Below are 20,195 nucleotides of genomic sequence, written 5' to 3'. Positions count from 1 at the left end.
GGGTAATATTGGTTTTTTTTTTAAAGAAATAGATAAGGAATACATATGGCAAAAAGGAAATATAGAAACTGTAAACTTAATTGAAATGACTAAACATTGTTTAAATTTGTGAACCGGTCAAACACTCTGTTCAAAGAAAATATATTGTACGTTTGTTTGTGTGTTTGTCTAAAAAAATAATAAAAAAACTTTTATAAAAAAATAACACTGTAGAACACGGCATACCAGAACAACTAGACACAAGAACAATTTTTTCCCAAACGCCATCACTCTGCTAAACAAATAATTCCCTCAACACTCTCAAACAATTTACTAAGTCTACACTACCATTAATCTTCTCATCGTTCCCATCATCCATCTCCTCCCACTTATGACTGTATGACTGTAACCTTGTTGCTGGTATCCTTATGATTTATATTGATATTGTTTCCTGATTGCTTATTTGTACCCTATGACTATTATTAAGTGTTGTACCTTATGATTCTTGATGAACGTATCTTTTCTTTTATGCACACGAGACAATGGTGGGATTCAGCCAGTTCGCACTACTTCGGGAGAACCGGTTGTTAACTTTCTGAGCAGTTTGGTGAACTGGTTGTTGGAAGAAATCGTTAGGGCAGAGAACCGGTTGTTAAATTATTTGAATCCCACCACTGCATTGAGAGCATATGCACCAAAACAAATTCCTTGCGTGTCCAATCACACTTGGCCAATAAAAAAATTCTATTCTATTCTATTCTATTCTATTCTATTCTATTCTATTCTATTCTATTCTATTCTATTCTATTCTATTCTATTCTATTCTATTCTATTTTATTCTATTCTATTCTATTCTATTCTATTCTATTCTATTCTATTCTATTCTATTCTAAAATGGCTTGTACTGTACAGCACAGTGGACTTCCCATGGTAACGGCTTTACAGTACTCCATAAGGGGGCTCCCTCAGGTAAGGGGGATTGCTTGATAAATAAATACCCGGGCAATGCCTGGTTATCAGCTAGTAGAAAATAAAAGACAGATAACTTTTACATTTCCCTTGAAATAATGAGTTTAATTGAGGTTTAGGGTTTAGGTTGTAGATATTATGAGCAGCTGGTAACTGGTTTTCTTAAGGGTTTACCTTCCACGGCTTTTGATCCAGATGTTTCTGTGTGACTTCATGCCCTCTAGCTCTGTATTCCATCATGGATGAATGGAAGTCATGGAAAGCATGTGCCACCACATGGATGGCATTGTAGATGCTGTAGCTGTGGCCAGTCATGTCCATTTCAAACACGGATGTAGGAAGAGCTTCCAGTTTCTCCTTTCCAGTGCAGGGAACCACATTTTCATTTTCATTCATCAGAGAGATGGAGAAGGAACATTCAAAGGCACTTTCCCAGAAGAGCTTGATAAAAGTATCTCCTTTTTCCAAGATAGGGTTCTTCATCTGAACAAATTGCTGGAATCCTAACACTTTCTCTGTGTGAATTGCAAAAGACAGAGCACCATGGAGGAAGTCTAGGTCACTATTCCTTTGAAAGGAAAGGGACATGAAATCCATCTCAGCGGTCATGACCCAGATTTTACCTTTTCCCCATAATGATGCATCTTCAATTTTCAAATTACTGGAAAGAAGTCTCAGAACTATAACTCCGTAAATTTCACCATGAACTAATACTACATTAACTGTGCTTTTCATAAGCACCAGGTACATTTCAAGTCCTATTTCCACCAACTCATCAGCGTTACTTGAATCAATTATTGGAAAAGTTTCAATAAAGTCTGTGCAGATCCCACTCTGGGCAAACATGGGAACCACATTTTGTAGAAACCTGTCCCCACTATCATTATTCACCGACAAGATCCCAATCCATGTCCATCTGAAATGTAACAGTAACTGAAAAATGCCTTTATATTGACGGTCCATAATTGGGAACATTTGTTGATGTAAGGCAACCACTGTTTCTGTACTACTTTTGGTAGTGGAACCATAAACTATCTTAAAAAAGAAAAAAAGAAAAATACAGGCAAAGAGTCAACAGGATACTACTTTCTTTTTCTTTCTTAAAAAAGGTAGCATGGAATGATATTATTTATCCATTTAAGCTACAACATATTAAGGTTCTACACATATTTCATACTTGTGAACCTATACTTCACAAATATATTCAGAATGAATATATACATACGATAGAGTTAGGCAACTGGCAGCAATTATTGGACCTTTAAAGCGCTCCATGGCTTAGGACCTGGTTATCTACAGGACCGCCTGCTACCACCAATAGCCTCCCACCGGCCAGTACGCTCCCATAGAGAGGGGCTCCTCCAGGTGCCGTCGGCCAAACAATGTCGACTGGCGGCCCCTAGGGGGAGGGCCTTCTCTGTGGGGGCACCTACGATCTGGAACGAGCTCCCCCCGGAGATACGGAGGATCCCGGATCTTCGCACCTTCCGTCGTGCGCTTAAAACGTTTTTATTTCATCAAGCTGGCCTGGCCTAAATCTTCTCCTCTTTTAAATTTAAATTTTAAACATAAATTTTAATCAGTTTAGTTATGGGGTATTTTAAAATTTAGTCTAAATTATCTAATTTGTTTTAATTTATTTTAAATTTTGTATTTCTGTTTTTTATCTTTTGGCTGTTCACCGCCCTGAGTCCTTCGGGAGAAGGGCAGTATAGAAATTTAATTAAAATAAATAAAAATAAATAAAATAAATAGAAATTATAAATTAACAATGTCAACTGCATATAAGGATGCTGTGCAAGATGTTTTAAAGATGGCATATGTCACCTGAAAGACTGGCAATAATGTTTAAAGATAAATCAACTAAATGTTGGAAATGCGATCAGACACCGGGTTTGAATTATCATATGTGGTGGACGTGTATAGAAGCAAAAAAATACTGGGCAAGAATTTGTATGTGGTTGGAGAATATGACGCAGCAGCACATTGATTTAACACCTAGATATTCCTGTTGGGGATTTTACCAGGGAAGTATAGCAAAAAAATAAATAAATAAAAAAAATATATGCTTGATTATCCATGTAATAACTGCGGCTAGAATTGTATTTGCACAGAATCGGAAAGGGGAAGAAATTCTGGCAGAGGAAAATGTGATTAAAAAACATTGGAATGTGCAGAAATGAATAGATTAACACTTGCAATTAAAGGAAAGGAAGAATCTGATTATTACAATATATGGGATTTATTTTATAAATGGTTAGAGAATAAATATGAAAGTAATATATAATAAAGTCAAATAAATTAAGAAGAGAAATGTTATGATAATAGATATGTTAAGTATTAAGCATTAATATTAAAATAAGAGTAGATATAAATAATGACTATGGTGGTAAACTTTAACTGTTATGACACAAAAAAATTGTATCCAGATGACACACTGTTTAATGAATGATGGAATGTTTTGCATTAAAAGAATTAAAAAAAAAAAAACCAAATATATTCAGAATGTGACATTTGGAAATTGTTATCACTCCCAAGGCTGAGGGAGTGGCATTAGCAAATTTGATCAAAGACACACTGTTGAACAAAAAATTTTACCCTTTAAACCTTTCATCTTGGTCACTTATGAAGATGTTGGAGAGCATTGGGCTCAGGACAGAACTTTGAGATATCTCACTGCGTGCTTCCCTCCATGTAGATTCCATGTAGTTCCATTGAGGACTACACAGTTTATCAGTCAATTGCAAATCCATAGTGGTGGTATGTCTTTCTTCAGTCTTACCAAGAAGATGTGATCGACTTTATCAAATGCCTTATTGATGTCTAGGACAGTGTTGGGTTCCTTCCGGTTGGCCTGGTTCGGCCGAGCTGGTAGAGGTGACAATATTACATCACCGAACCAGTTCTCTTTCTTCTGGAGCTGGGCCCTCCCGCCTGCCCCTGCATTATTCCTACTTTTTATTTCTTATTTTTTAGCCCGCTTGCATGGAGTGCAAGTTTGGCGCACATGCGAGCGAAGTAAGCATGACCGAAGCACGTGACCGAAGAGGCGAAGCACGTGCACAAAGAGAACCAATAGTAAAGCCGGTTAGAACCCACCACTGGTCTAGGACTAATGCTAATGATGACAGAATCTTTTATATTTAATCTACACACACACACACACAGAGAGAGAGAGAGAGAGAGAGAGAGAGAGAGAGAGAGAGAGAGAGAGAGAGAGAGAGAGAGAGAGAGAGAGAGAGAGAGAGAGAGAGGGAGAGGGAGAGGGAGAGGGAGAGAGAGAGACTAAATATATGAATTATAGAAATCAAAATAGTCATCATGGACTTCGTTTGAAATGAAATGGATCTGAAATAAATATTACAGGGTGAGAAAGGTCTTAAATGTGTAAATTCAGGGAATGTATATAAAATCTAGATACTGCAAGGCACAATAAAGAACTCAGTTAATAAAAAGACAGGCATAACAAATTGTACAAGTGTTATACTAGTCAAACAATGCCTACAGCATTTTCCAACTTGGCTTTCAACTCTTATATTTTAACAGACATTTTAAGTATTTTTCCTACAGTACATCAGATGCTCTTAATACAAAATTCCCAATAAGAATAATTTCATTCCTTCACCAATTTTCCCAATCCTCATTATTTTCTATAACTGACCCATGTTTTTCAGAGTATGAGATGCACTGGAGTATAAGACGCACCTTAATTTTTGGGGAGGAAAATAGGAAAAAAAATTCTGCCTACCAGGTATTCATCTGGCTAGTGTCCTTAGTCTGGTCAGCTTCAGCACATTAGTTTGCTGGTTTTGAGCTTGCACAAGAAGTTTTTATTCCCTGGATGGGGATAAAAAACAGCTTCTAAATCACAGCTGATTGTCGGAGGAAGCAGCAAGAAGAAAAGCAGGTGAAGCATGTAAGATTGCTTCACTTGCAAGTGCCTCATTAGGGCTGAAAAAACCTTTGAAAAAGCTACATTTGGAGTATAAGACTCACCCAAATTTTCAGCCTCTTTCGGGGAGGGGAGCGTGTTTTATACTGAAAAATACGGGTAGTTTGCCCCAATTCATCCCACATTCCTTCCTCCCCACCTTTCAGTACTATTAAGAGGAACTAGAAATTGTAAATTGGTAGATTGGCCTTAAAATACTTTTTCTGTTTAAATGCTCCTGAGAATTCTCTATAGTTTTAGTCAATGTTTCTCTTAAACATTGCTTTAATGGAAAATTACTCCTTGGCAAGGGATAGCACACACATTGATTATTTAGGTCTTTCAAATATAAAAGGTCAGAAGAGTGATGGCTGCAAGACTGGGGACAGATGTAAGTCCCAGCAGAATTCCCTTGTAGTCATCAGAAGTCATCAATTGTAAGAATAATCTCTATTTCAAGCAGAACCCCTTCCTTCTTATGCCATAAATGTTCCCCTAAAAAGAATGGAATAGTGCATCGATAATTATCTTCAGGATGTGGGCTCTATCAAAGCTGATACCTGTGGCATCTTGTAGATGGACAGAATGGTAGCCATTTGTAGACACACATCAGCAGTAGGTCCTCCAAGGACTGCTATTGGTCTGTGCTGCATATCACAACTGTAGTTAGGGATGAAGTGGCCCTTTGTAGAGAAAAGTTCCAGTGAGGCCCGATATGTCCAACTTGTCATGAAGTAGGTATTATAGATCTGGAAACCGAGGGTATGGTTGGGTAAAATATTAGGATTTCTGTTGATCTCTGTAATGGCAAATTCTAAGGCCAAGATGTGCTGGAAGATTGGAGTCATGACTCTGGAAAGGGAAATTCATGCTTTGTCATCATGCAATCAATTGAACAGAAAGCACACAAAATAACTTCTGTACAGGTTAGTGTGATAAAATAGTATTGCAATCATTTTGATTTTAATAGCCAGTTTCATAAATGGAGGTTTTGATAGCATTTAAAAAATATTGATGATGAAAATAATTTTTGTCCCAATAATCTTCCAATATTCAACTTAATAATTTCAGAAACTGTAGTTTGGGGGTCTAATATAATTGACAGCACCAAATAAAATTTATTTCCTTGTTTCAAATAGGCATTCACCCAAACCAAACATTTATTATGCCCCGAGGATAAAAATATATAGTTCAACCCCAGTGTTTCCTATACATAACTTGGAATACAGAACTTTGAGCAAAAGAAGAGCATAGTTTTTTCCATGATGATAGAGAGTGTATGTAATTAAATTAAATTATATTAAACCATGTAATTAATAATTTTAAAAATCTTTCAGATTTTACTTAATAAATTCTTTATAACACTGATGTCACGTACTGTAACAACTAGAAATATTTTTAATACTAGAACAAAGGTGAAGTGAATAATTGTCATGGCAACATTTGAAGAAAAAATCCTCGATTAAAATAAAAGGTAAATACTTTAGTTTTCAGTAATTTACTATCTGGAAACTTGGCTGTTCAATAAAAACTAGAGAAAGACCTGAAACTTTCTCTTCTATGTGTAAATTATTTTAAGATGAAGACTCTCAAAAAGTTTCTCTAAAGAACCTCAATCAGGGTGTGCATAAATGTTGACAACTGTTTGGACCAAGAAGACTTAGAGAAACTTCAATAGTTTGTTGAAGGTTCTTTAAGTCTTCTTGGACCACATGTGCAGCTTGTTAAAATACAAAATCCAACTAATGCCTGAACAAGAACCACTAGATCATATGCCATACATTTTCCAGGAAGAAATTTTAAATTACCCACTCAAAGACATCACATTCTTCAATTAAGCATGGAGCTCCACTCAGTGGGGAAGGTCAGAAATATATGAGCTTCTGGTGGTGACGTCATCGTGGAGAGGGTGAAGAAACGGGGCACCATTTCTGGAACCCCAAAAACTCACTGTTAGAAGCTCTTAAAGGGCATTCTTGAACGTGTAGGGATCGGGAAATAAAAGGGGAAGTTCCGAAGCCCCCAGGTGATGCGCTATCGCCAGGGAGGATAAAGGAAAAACCCTTTAAAACTGGTGGAGAGGAAATCAGCCTTTAAGGCAGATAGGAGCAATGGCGACCGCCTAGAGGGAAGCAAAGAGTGAAAACAGCAGTTTTGAGTGGCAGAAATAGATCCAGAAGGAGAAATCATAAAACACGGAGAAGCGCGGAATGAGGTAGGCACGAAAAGGACAGACTAACGAGTGGCGGCGATTAAAGGCAGCAGGAGAGGAAGATAACAGCGCGAGAGAAAGAGGAACCCAGGGAGTGAATAAGCAGATTTGAAGGAGTGACAGAGTTAAAATCCTGAGATGAAGACGGAGATGGAGAGAACTGGAGAGAGTGGAAAATCGGAGAAATCAAATAACTTTAAATACTCTAAATACTCTAAAAGGTAAAGAAGAAAATAAGAAACTTTTGGAAAATTTGTGGGATTTAAACTGTGATTGGTGACTGTAACGGACTGAAGATGAGAGACTGAGATTGGAAAGAGGACTGATGTTATTGTACACTAGAAAATAATTATAATTATAACTACAAGCAAGATTAAAGAAGAGAAGGAGCATTAAATAACGACAACGAAAAAATAAATATATAATCTTATTGTTATATACAAATATATATACATATAAACAGTAAAGTAAGGGGGAAAAAGAGGAATTGTATTACAGTTGTTTATTGCATTGAAAAAAGATATTTATTAATTTTTTAATTATGGAATATAAAAGAAAAAATAAGTAAATTAACTATAATTACATTGAGTTTATTTATTTATTTATTTATTATTTGGGCTTGTATGCCGCCCTCTCTCCAAAGGACTCAGGGTGGCTCACAACAATAAATACACAAATTCGATTATAAAATATAACAGATATAAAAACCTGTTAAAATCATATTTAAAACCCCTTCAGTCCAATCCGGCCAGGCTAAATAGCTATGTTTTAAGATGGCTTTAAGAGTTGCAAGATAATAATTAATAATACTGTGATATTATGATACTGTTAGTATGTCATAGTACTATGTTATAGTGTATATTTACATAAGTAAAATAACTGAAAATATATAAAAGATAAAGACAAAGGTGTGTGTATAGGAGGAGAAAGATCAACGATAAATATTTATATGTTAGTGTGGGAAAACTTCACACGAGCATTAAAAATGTCAACTATAACCACTATAGAGAAAACAGGAAAAAAACCAACTGTAAATTCTGCAACAACAGTGGCATCACCACTACAGCAAAGAACAATAGATACCATGATAGGAAAAGAAAAAGAAAAGCCAGAAATAACACTAAATACTATGCAGAATATGTTTCAAATGATTCAAGAAACATTATTAAAAACACAAGAAAAAATTGCAGAAATGAAAATGTTCCATGCAGAAATCAAAAATGAAATAGGAGAGGTTAAGGAGGATATTAAGAACATGAATGACAAAATTGGAGATATCCAACAAACAATAACAGAAAATGAACAAAGAATTAAAAAAGCAGAAACAAAAATAGACCAAGTAGAGACAAAAGTGGAGGCAATGGAGCAAAAAGCGTTTCAACTAAATAAGGAACTGTCCAACTCAATAGCGATGCTTGAGATGGAGAAAGCTTCACACTTCTTGTGCTTTCAAAATATAATAGAAGAAAAAGATGAAGATTTGGGAGAAAAAATGGCGGAGATAGTGTCAGAAATAATACAAAGAGACAAATCAGAAATAAGAGGGCATTTGGACGAAATATATCGGGTACATACAAATTACATAAGAAGACATCATCTGGCGAGGGAAGTGCACATTAGGTTCTCAAAACGAACAATTAGAGATGAAGTATACAGAAAGTCAAGAGAAGAAACTTTGACATACAAGGGTAAGGAAATCATAATTTTAAAACAAATACCCCGAAGAATTAGAAACCAATGCCAACAATACCAGTTCTTAACAACTCAATTGATCAGATATAAAATAATGTTTAGATGGCTAATGCCAGACAGGATCTTAATCACATGGCAAGACAAAAAATATAAAGTAGACACATTAGAGAAAGCTCGAGAATTCTGTAACTTGCATTTTACGACAGGAAAATGAACAGGAAAGTAAAGAAGAAATAGAAAGTAGGAGTCAAGAGGAAGAGCACATAGAAGATGTGCAGCAAGAGAAAGAAATAAGAAAGAGTCAAGAAAAAGAACAAGAGGAAAAAGAAGGCTCAAAAGCAAAAAGATGGATGGAGACAAGATACACCAAAAAACAGCTACATTAGGCAATGGAAGAGGCAATCAAACTTCTTTCAGTAACCATACTGTAAATTGATTAGACAAACTGAAGAAAAGAACGCAAACATTTACAAAATTACGAAAATTAGAAGCAGATGTGATATGCCTCCAGGAGGTACACATCAAAAAAGGATACCAAAAAATATTGGAAAACCCAAAATTAGGAAAATTATATACATCGCTGACACACACACACAAAAAGAGGAGTAGCGGTCTATGTAAAAGAAAGGATAGAATCGAAATTAATATATGGACCTGGACCTGGTGGTATTACGGAAACCTGGTTGGGCCAGGAGGGGGGGGTCCCCCTGGTTGAAATGTGCCCACCAGGTTTCCACACATTCATCGACCGAGGCCTCAGGATAGGGATGGATCAAGATCTTCCTTGTTATAAAGGAAGATCTTGATCCGAAGGAGGCCACTGTACCTCAGATAGACGGATGTGAGTCCCTCCTTGTGAAGTGGGGTCATAGGGTGCAGATGGGCTTACTGGTTGCATACCTGGCTCCCTGCCACTTGGCGGCGGTCCTGCCTGAGCTGCTCAATGTAATAACCGGGGTGGCGGTTGATATCCCCAGGCTTATGATCATGGGGGATTTCAACCTGCCATCCATCGGTGAAACGTCTGAGGCAGCTCAGGAGTTCATGGCTTCCATGACGGCTATGGACCTGACCCAGTTAGTTCATGGCCCCACTCACACAGGGGGGCACACGCTGGACTTGGTTTTTGTCTCTGGTCAGTGGCTGAATGGCCTGGTATAGGGGATGTAGTGATTGAGCCCTTGTCATGGTCAGATCATTCTCTCCTTTGACTTGATCTTCGGACCGCTACAACCCACTGCAGGGAGGCGGAACTGACCAGATGGTTCCGCCCCAGGTGCCTGATGGACCCTGATAGGTTCCGGATGGAGCTTGGGCCATTTCCTGAGGTTCTGGCTCACGACCCGACTGAAGACTGGTGGCCACTTGGGATAGGGCGGCTGCTGGAGCTTTGGACCATGTTGTGCCTTTGCGGCCTCTGACCCGGCACTGATCTCACTTGGCTCCCTGGTTTTCCGAGGAGCTGAGGGAGATGAAGCGCTGGAAAAGACACCTGGAGAGCAGTTGGAGGGCTAGCCTTTCCGAATCCGACCGAACACTGGTGAGGTTTCATATTAAGACCTACCTAGTGGCGATAAAAGCAGCAAAATTTAATTATTTTTCCGGTCTTATCGTGTCTGCAGATAATCGCCCAGCCACCCTGTTTAGAGTGACCCGCTCCCTGCTCCATCCAGGAGCGCGGGAAGACCCCTTGCAGGGTAGAGCTGAGGATTTTGTGCAGTATCTGCATGATAAAGTCGCTCAAATTCAGGAAGGACTGGACTCTGACTGGGTAGATTTGGGGTGGGGGAGATGAGGGTGAATGGTCTTGAGAGTGTTATCTGGGAGGAGTTTGACCCTGTGGCTCCCGAGGACGTGGACAGGATTCTGGGTAGGTTTAGCGCGGCCACATGTTTATTGGACCTGTGTCCCTCCTGGTTGGTGCTGGCTTCCCGGGAGGTTACATGTGGCTGGCTCCAGAGGATTATCAATGCTTCTTTGAGTGAGGGTTATTTTCCCGCCACCTTGAAAGAGGCTGTGGTGAGGCCCCTCCTCAAGAAGCCCTCCCTGGACCCGGCCGTTTTAGCAAATTATCATCCAGTCTCCAACCTTTGCTTTGTGGCAAAGGTTGTTGAGAGTGTGGTGGCACGACAACTTCCCCAGTACCTGGATGATGCGATCTATCTAGAGCCGCTCCAGTCGGGTTTAAGGCCTGGGTACAGCATGGAAACAGCATTGGTTGCATTGGTTGATTATCTCTGGAGGGCTCGGGACAGGGGTTGTTCCTCTGTCCTGGTCCTTTTAGATCTCTCAGCAGCTTTTGATACCATCGACCATGGTATCATGCTGGACCAGTTAGAGGGTTTCAGGGTGGGGGACACCGTGCTGTGGTGGTTCTCCTCCTTTCTCTCTGACCTGTCACAGTTTGTGCTGTCAGGGGGACAGAGGTTGACCTTGAGGCACCTTATGTGTGGGGTGCCACAAGGGTCGGTCCTCTCGCCCCTCCTGTTCAACATTTATGTGAAGCCGCTGGGTGAGATCATTCGTGGTTTCGGGGTGCAGTTCCATCAGTACGCTGATGACACTCAGCTGTACATTTCCACCCTGAACCACCCCAATGATGCCCTTGCTGTGATGTCCCGGTGCCTGGAAGCTGTGTGGACCTGGATGGGGAGAAACAGGCTCAGGCTCAACCCTGCCAAAACCGAGTGGCTGTGGCTTCCAGCATCCCAATATAGTCAGCTGGTCCCATCGCTGACTATTGGGGGCGAGTCATTGGCCCCCACAGAGAGGGCTTGCAACTTGGGTGTCTTCCTGGATGCCCAGCTGTCCTTGGAAGAAAATATGGCGGCCGTGGCCAGGGGGCGTTTTATCAGGTTCGCCTGATTTGCCAGTTGCAGCCGTTTCTGGATTGGGACTCCTTACGCACGGTCACTCATGCCCTCATCATCTCCCATCTGGACTAGTGCAATGCTCTCTACATGGGACTCCCCTTGAAGAGCACCCGGAGGCTCCAACTGGTCCAGAATGTAGCTGCGTGGGTGATTGTGGGAGCGACATGGCGCTCCCATGTAACACCTCTCCTGCGCGAGCTGCACTGGCTTCCGGTGGTCTTCCAGGTGCGATTCAAGGTGCTGGTTACCACCTTTAGAGTGCTCCATGGCTTAGGACCCAGGTATCTTCGAGACCACCTTCTGCCACCAAGAGCCTCCCGCCAGCCAGTACACTCCCACAGAGAGGGGCTCCTCAGGGTCCCGTCGGTCAAACAGTGTCAGCTGGCAGCCCCCAGGGGAAGAGCCTTCTCTGTGGGGGCACCTGCCCTATGGAACGAATTGCCCCTGGAGATAAGGAGGATTCCAGATCTACGCACCTTCCGCCACGCCCTCAAGACCTTTCTATTCCAAGAAGCCGGGCTGACCTAACTCTTTTAATTGAGTAATTTAGTTCTTAATTTAATTTTAAATTGGGGGTGTTTTAATTGTCATGGGCCAATACTATTTAATTTGTTTTAAACTATTTTTAAATTTTGTATTCTATGTATTTTTATCTTTGGCTGTTCACCACCCTGAGTCCTTCGGGAGAAGGGCGGTATATAAATTTGAACAATAAATAAATAAATAAATAAATAAATAAATAAATAAATAAATAAATAAATAAATAAATAAATAATATATGCAGACGAGGAAGGAAGAACAGTGATGGTTGAGTTAGAAGTAGAAAAGAAAAAAATCATTATTAGTAGTAATATATGCTCCTAACAAAAATCAACAGGAATTTTTCAAAGGAATACATAAAAAAATATTAGAATTAGAATATGAAGATATCTGCCTAATTGGAGATTATAACACTATAGTAAATGCCAAAAAAGATTACAAAAGCGGTAAAAAAATAAGAAAAAGAAAGAAACACTTCCAAAAGAATTCTGTAATATGGCCGCGGAATTAAATTTGAGAGACGTTTGGAGGGAAACACATGAACTAGAGAATCAATATACATATTACTCACACCCACACCAATCCTGGTCTAGAATCGATATGGCTTGGATAACTGCGGATATTAGGACAAGGGTAGAGAAAATAGAGATAGGAGTAAATGAATGGGCAGATCACAACCCAATATTTATAAAATGGAAGCGGAAAAAAGATTTAGGAGATGGACAATGAATCAAAAAATATGTAAAGAAAAAGGATTTAAACAAATGTTAGAAAATGAATTAGAACTATTTTTTTAGATAAATAAAAAAGAGGATACTTCCTTACAGAATATTTGGGATACAACAAAAGCATACATAAGAGGGCTGATGATTGCATATATAGGGAAGAAAAATAAAGAGAGGAGACAACAGTTAGACAAACTATACGAAGAATTAAAAAATACAGAACATAAATTATAAATGTCCCCAAAATAAAAAAAATAAAAGAGGAATGGAATATAATTAAACATAAACTAAATTTGATAAATCAAAAAGAAATAGCCCAGAAAATAAAAATGGCAAAGCAAAACTATTTTGAGTTTGTGAATAAAACAGGCAGATGGCTGGCATATAAACTGAAAAAAGAAAAAGATAAAAGAATGATATACCAACTCAGCGATAAAAAAGGGGAAATTCAATATAGAAGAGAAGCCAAAAAGGAAATTATCCAGACATTCTTTTCAAATTTATACAAACAAGAAGAAGTAGAGGAAGAAAAAGTAAAACAATATATAGAAGGATCAGAAATGGCAACAATTACAGAAGAACAAAGAGAAATATTAAATAGACCGATAATTAAACTCGAATTGGAATTGGCACTGAAAAAACAAAAAAACAATAAAACACCAGGACCAGACGGGCTGCCGGTGGAACTATACAAAAATGTACAGGAAATATTGAAAGAAACCATATTAGAACTATATAAGGACGCTTTGGAAAAGGCAAAAATTCCGACAACCTGGACAGAAGCAATAATTACTATCATACCCAAAGAAGATACGGACCATCAGTTAATTCAAAACTATAGACCAATCTCCCTGCTAAATACAGATTACAAGATATTTGTAGCTATTATAGCACAAAGAATCAAAAAAGTATTAAATAATCATATATACGGCCTGGCCTGAATAGGTTTTATGGGTTAGTTTTTAATTGTATAGCTTGGGGTTTTAAATTGGGAGGCCGATTAATTTAATTTATTTTTAGTTATCTTAACTTTTATATTGTATGTTATTTTAATTTTCGTCTGTTCACCGCCCTGAACAGGGGAGAAGGGCAGTATATAAATGAATGAATGAATGAATGAATGAATGAATGAATGAATGAATGAATGAATGAATGAACAAACAAACACTCGGACCAAAATGGATTTCTACCAGGCCATCAAATCAAGAATAATATGAGGATAATAATAAATACACTAGAGTACTAAGAATCACATCTGAAAAAGCAAGCTTCACTGGTTTTCCTTGATGCCCAAAAAGCATTTGATAATTTAAATTGGAAATTTCTAATGGGACAATTAAAAATTATGCAATTTGGGACAAAATTTGAAAAAAATATAGGGGAAATTTATACAAAACAAACGGCAAGAATAATTATGAATGAATTGATACCATAAATATGAATTGATCTGATACCACAGATCAATTCGGTATAACAAAAGGGATTAGGCAGGGATGCCCACTTTCTCCACTATTGTAGATTTTAACATTGGAGATCCTTCTAAAAAAGGTCAGGGAAGACCAAGAAATTAAAGGGTTAAGGATAAGGAGAAAAGAATACAAGGTTCAGGCCTTCGCTGATGACCTTGTTTTTATAGTAGAAGAACCATTAAAGTCAGCACCAAAACTGTTTAAAAAATTAGAAGAATTTGGAGAAGTGGCAGGATCAAAAATAAATAAAAACAAATAGAAATTAATAACAAAAAATCTCACAAAGGAACAGGAAAAAGAATGGGAGAATACTATACAAATTCAAACAACTAAGAAAATAAAATACCTAGGGATTTGGCTATCGGCAAGAAGTTCGGCAATAAAAGAAAATAATTACGATAAATTAATAATACAGATAAAGAAAGACTTAGACAACTGGAGAAATTTACAGATATCACTAATAGGAAGGATCTCACCACTAAAATGAATCAAAAATTTTATTTTTATTTCAGGTCGTACCAATAAAATTGAAAACAAATTTTTTTTGGAAACATTGAATAAAATAACATCCAAATTTATATGGCAGGGGAAGTGCCCACGAATTAAACTTAAATTACTATAGGACACAAAAGACAGAGGAGGAATAGCACTCCCAGAATGGGAAATTTACTATCAAGCGGCTGGGTTATCCTGGGTAAAAGAATGGATGGAATTAAAAAATAATAGAATACTAACAATTGAAGGACACGAAATACAAGTGGGTTGGCACTCATTCCTCTGGGACGGAAAATACAAAACGCATACCTATTTCAAAAGACATACAATAAGGAACGCACTATTACAAACCTGGTTAAAAATTAAAAAACAGCATTACACAAAAATACCGATTGGCTATCACCATTAGAAGCAGTAAGACATTCAAATTTGACAGAATTTAAAAAGGTAATAAGATACAAAGATTTAATAGAACAACAAGGAAAATTGAAACCAAAACAGCTGTAAATGGACCTGAACAGAGAAATCGATGGTGGATCTACTCACAAATTCAATCTAAATATAAGGAACATATAAAAACACACAAAATTCAAAGAGAGAAACAACAATTAGATAAAATAATATTAGATTTAGAAGAAAAACTAATTAGCAAAATTTATAAATTTTTATTACTATATAAAATGGAGGAGGAAACAGTGAAGAATACAATGATCAAATGGGCGAGAATTTTAATTATACAATAGATCTGGAGAAGTGGGAAACAATGTGGCAAGTGAATGCAAAATTAACCCTATCGGCGGCATATGGTATAAGGAAAATCAGTTGAAGATGTTTTATAGATGGCATCAGTCACCAACAAGATTGGCAAAATTACACCCAAATAACAGTGTAATTTGTTGGAAATGTAAGAAATCCCAAGGACCATATTACCATTTATGGTGGATATGTCCAGCAGCAAAAAAAATTTGGTCAAACATTAAGAAATGGATGGAACAAATAACAGAAAACAGAAAAACAAATAGAAAAGAAGCCAGAAACATTCTTGTTAGGAATTTTTACAAAACCATATTCCAAAGAAATAAAATATTTGGTGCTACACATCTTGACAGCAGCACGAATAACATATGCAAAAAACTGGAAATAGGAAAGAACCCCAACAGAGGAAGAATTAATACAGGTGAAACTCGAAAAATTAAAATATCGTGCAAAACTTCATTTATTTCAGTAATGCAACTTAAAAGGTGAAACTAATATATGAGATAGACTCATTACATGCAAAGCGAGATAGTTCAAGTCTTGATTTGTCATAATTTTGATGATTATGGCTTACAGCTCATGAAAACCCCAAATTCACAATGTCAGAAAATTAGAATATTACATGAAATCAATAAAACAAAGATTGTGCATAGAACAATATTGGACCTCTGAAAAGTATAAACATGCATATGTACTCAGTACTTGGTTTGGGCCCCTTTTGCATCAATTACTGCCTCAATTGCAGTGTGGCATGGATCAGCCTTTGGCATTGCTGAGGTGTTATGGAAGACCAGGATGCTTTAATAGCACCCTTCAGCTCTTCTGCATTGTTCGGTCTCATGTCTCTCATCTTTCTCTTGGCAATGCCCCATAGATTCTCTATGGGGTTCGGATCAGGCGTGTTTGCTGGCCAATCAAGCACAGTAATCCCATGGTTATTGAACCAGGTTTTGGTACTTTTGGCAGTATGGGCAGGTGCCAAGTCCTGCTGGAAAATGAAGTCAGCATCTCCATAAAGCTCATCTGCGGAAGGAAGCATGAAGTGCTCCAAAATCTCCTGGTAGATGGCTGCGTTGACCCTGGACTTAATGAAGCACAGTGGACCAACACCAGCAGATGACATGGCTCCCCAAATCAACACAGACTGTGGAAACTTCACACTGGACTTCAAGCATCTTGCAGTGTGTGCCTCTCCATTCTTCCTCCAGACTCTGGGTCCTTGGTTTCCAAATGAGATGCAAAAGTTGCCCTCATCAGGAAAGAGGACTTTGGACCACTGAGCAATAGACCAGTTTTTTTTTTCTTTAGCCCAGGTAAGACGCTTCTGACATTGTTTGTTGTTCAGGAGCGGCTTGACAAGAGGAATACGACATTTGAAGCCCATGTCCAGGATCCGTCTGTTGTGGTGGCTCTTGATGCACTGACTCCAGCCTCAGTCCACTCCTTGTGAAAGTCCCCAACACTTTTGAATGGCCTTTTCCTGACAATTCTCTCCAGGCTGCAGTCATCCCTGCTGCTTGTCCACACTTTTCCCTTCCACATAACTTTCTATTAATGTGCTTTGATACAGCACTTTGGGAACATCCAACTTCTTTTGCAATTACCTTTTGAGGCTTTCCCTCCGTGTCAATGATGGTTTTCTGCACAAATGTCAGGTCAGCAGTCTTTCCCATGATTGTGATTCCTACTGAACCAGACTGAGAGGCCATTTAAAGGCTCAGGAACCCTTTGCAGGTGTTATGGCTTAATTAGCTGATTAGAGTGGAACACTTTGAGCCTAGAATATTGAACCTTTTCCCAATATTCTAATTTTCTGAGATTGTGAATTTGGGCTGTAAACCATAATCATCAAAAGTATGACAAATCAAGGCTTGAACTATCTCGCTTTGCATGTAATGAGTCTATCTCATATATTAGTTTCACCTTTTAAATTGCATTACTGAAATAAATGAACTTTGCACGATATTCTAATTTTTCGAGTTTCACCTGTAGATAAGATATTAGAATGTGCCGAGATGGACAGATTAGCAAAAGAAATTAAGGAAAAAGAAGAGACAGAATATTATAGAATATGGAATAAATGATATAATTGGCTTAAGACTAACAATAAAGAACAATAACTATTAGGAGAGAAAAATAGAAGTACAAATTAGAGATGTATCATATGTGTGAAATGGAACAAAAATGTATATAATATGAAGGTAGAAATGTATAATAGTAAAGAGATAACTAAAATGTACAGTTCTCTACAGGGGAAAAAGAGGGGGGAAGAGGGGGGAAAAGAGGAAAAGGAGGGGAAGAAGACGGAGTAATAGATTAAGATAAAGGGGAAGAAGATTAAAGTAATAACTGGAAGACCACTAAGAAATAAAGCTTAAATATAATAAGTTATATGTTGTATGTTGTGTAAATGTCCAATATGTGTTCTAATAAAATTATAAATTAAAAAAAAAGAAAGAAAGAAATATATGAGCATCTCAAAACTCTCCTTGAAAAGTTGAGATTCCTTCAACCCCAGGGTTACCTTCCCATCATGCAGCTTGGCTTGGCTTTTTCTCCTCCACTTCCCATATTTGATATTATATTTTTTTTTTCCTAATGCAGATTTTTATTTGTGTAATAATGCTTTATCTTTTTATAATATTGTGGGAAAATTTGAAAAAAAAATGGAATATCTTTTTTATGCCCTGCAAGGTATACTCATCACATAATGATTATGGGTTTCAAAAAGTTTTCTATTAAAAAACCTCCATCAGAGCATGCAAACTAAGTGGAAACAAACATTTGGGGAAGGCCTTATTCTTCTCATTATCATGTAACAATCAAGGATTATTGATGCTATTTTTAAAAGGAACAAGGAAGAGAAGATAATGATGGAAAAGGAGGAAGAATGGGAGGATGAAGATAGTGCTATCCAGCAAAGATGCTGCCAATCATTGGAACTGAGACTAATATGACTATAACAAGACTTCCTAGTTCAAATTAACTTGATTTTCATGTATAAATTCTTACAGAGTGTCCTCAAAGAACTCCTTAGAGGGACGCTTGGTGAAGTCTATCGTTGTATGGAAGACGTAGATCTGTGAGAGCATATTGACAACAATGAGATCTCCTGACTGATATTTCTTGAGAAGAAAAGGCAGAGGGTCACTGCGGCTGCATTTACTACTGCGAACCCTGCACATCATTTGAGATAAAAACACAAGAACCAATACGACAAATATCACCAACTTTAACAACCACATTTCTTTGTAAGCCAATTTGTCCATCTCCAAATTATTTTTCATGAAGTACAGTATAATTCTACTTGAAATAATAGCTCAGCTCCCTCAGGACCTAAAGTTGAAATGTTGAAATAATAATATAGGGAGTGATAATTGCAGTAGAAAAGACAACAAGTTCGGAATCAAAGTCCTGGGAAATCTTGAGCAAGAAAACATGCTTTTGCCATCTTAGTAGAGATCAACCTTAGGATTCTGTAGTGTGGGGGTCATAAGATGAAAATGCTTGTAATAATTGAGAGGAAGTGAAGAATCCTAACTAATGGAAAATTCACAAACTTTTCCTGCATTTGTAGAAGGACCAAAAAAAGAGAGAGAGAGAGAGAGAGAGAGAGAGAGAGAGAGAGAGAGAGAGAGAGAGAGAGAGAGAGAGTTGTATCCCAAATGCTAAAACAAAAATAGTTTATTTATTTTTTTATTTAATAAGTTTATGATATTAATTCACAAAGAGTTAGAACAAAGACAAAGTTTAGGGTTCCTTTTACAGCAAAACCCATTCCAAAAGCATTTTGCCCTTTTTTGAGAATAATGTGTGAAGAAAAAAACTTGGAGAATTGTTAAAAAGAGAAATGTTGCTCCCCCTAAATTCAGTCTATTTGTGAGCAAAAGTCCAATCAAAGTTTATACCCCAAATCTTCAGACTGATTTAGATTAGATTATCCCTGAATACTATGTTTCCCTGAAAATATGACCTACCCTGAAAACAAGCCTTCGCCTGATTACCCCGCACACCTTATATAAGTCTTACCCCCAAAATAAGCCCTAGTTGAGCCCTGCCCACCATCTGGTTATATGAGGTGGGGCGAGGCGCAGGTGTAAAAATCAAGCTATGGCAAGGGTAGGGGGTTGGAGGCCCGCACGTCCACTACCCGCTTACCTTAGGCCTGGCACAGCCAGGCCTCCCAAGCCCCAACACCTGTTGTGCCACTGCCTGAATTCTTCTGCAGCTACCAGTGGTGCCCCTCCCAGCAGGACACAGAGATGCTCATTGTGTTGATGGAGCTGCTCTTGGCAGAACGCTGTGAGGCTCATCATGCCGGTGGAGCCACTTGTATGCACAATTACACAATACACCATGCAGCATCCTGTCATGAGCAGCTGCACTGGCGCGATGAGCTTCATGGTGTCCTTCTGAGAGCAATTCCACCAGGCTGGATCAGCATTGTAGCTCTCCTCCATGGGTGGGCTGGGGGGTGGGGAGCGGGGGGCAGATGGGATAGATGCCTCCTGCAACATCCTGCTGGCCAAAACTGGGTGTGGGGGGCTTGCACAC

The 20,195-nt window shown here is 38.2% G+C and overlaps 1 protein-coding gene across 1 annotated transcript; it reads right to left on the bottom strand.

Moving 5' to 3' along the window:
- Positions 1-1,110: 1,110 nt before the first annotated feature.
- LOC148113875 (vomeronasal type-2 receptor 26-like) lies at positions 1,111-20,101 on the bottom strand. Its single transcript, XM_087893504.1, has 4 exons — positions 19,800-20,101; positions 18,654-18,818; positions 5,440-5,731; positions 1,111-1,983 (listed from the first exon to the last, which is right to left on the bottom strand). Exons 1-4 carry the CDS (start codon positions 20,099-20,101, stop codon positions 1,111-1,113), a joined length of 1,632 nt encoding a protein of 543 aa, XP_087749630.1.
- Positions 20,102-20,195: the final 94 nt, after the last annotated feature.

Source organism: Pantherophis guttatus, chromosome 4 (assembly GCF_059756535.1).
Source record: "Pantherophis guttatus breed Tessera chromosome 4, ASM5975653v1, whole genome shotgun sequence".
NCBI classification, from domain to species: domain Eukaryota; kingdom Metazoa; phylum Chordata; class Lepidosauria; order Squamata; family Colubridae; genus Pantherophis; species Pantherophis guttatus.
This window is presented reverse-complemented; position numbering and strand designations above follow the sequence as displayed.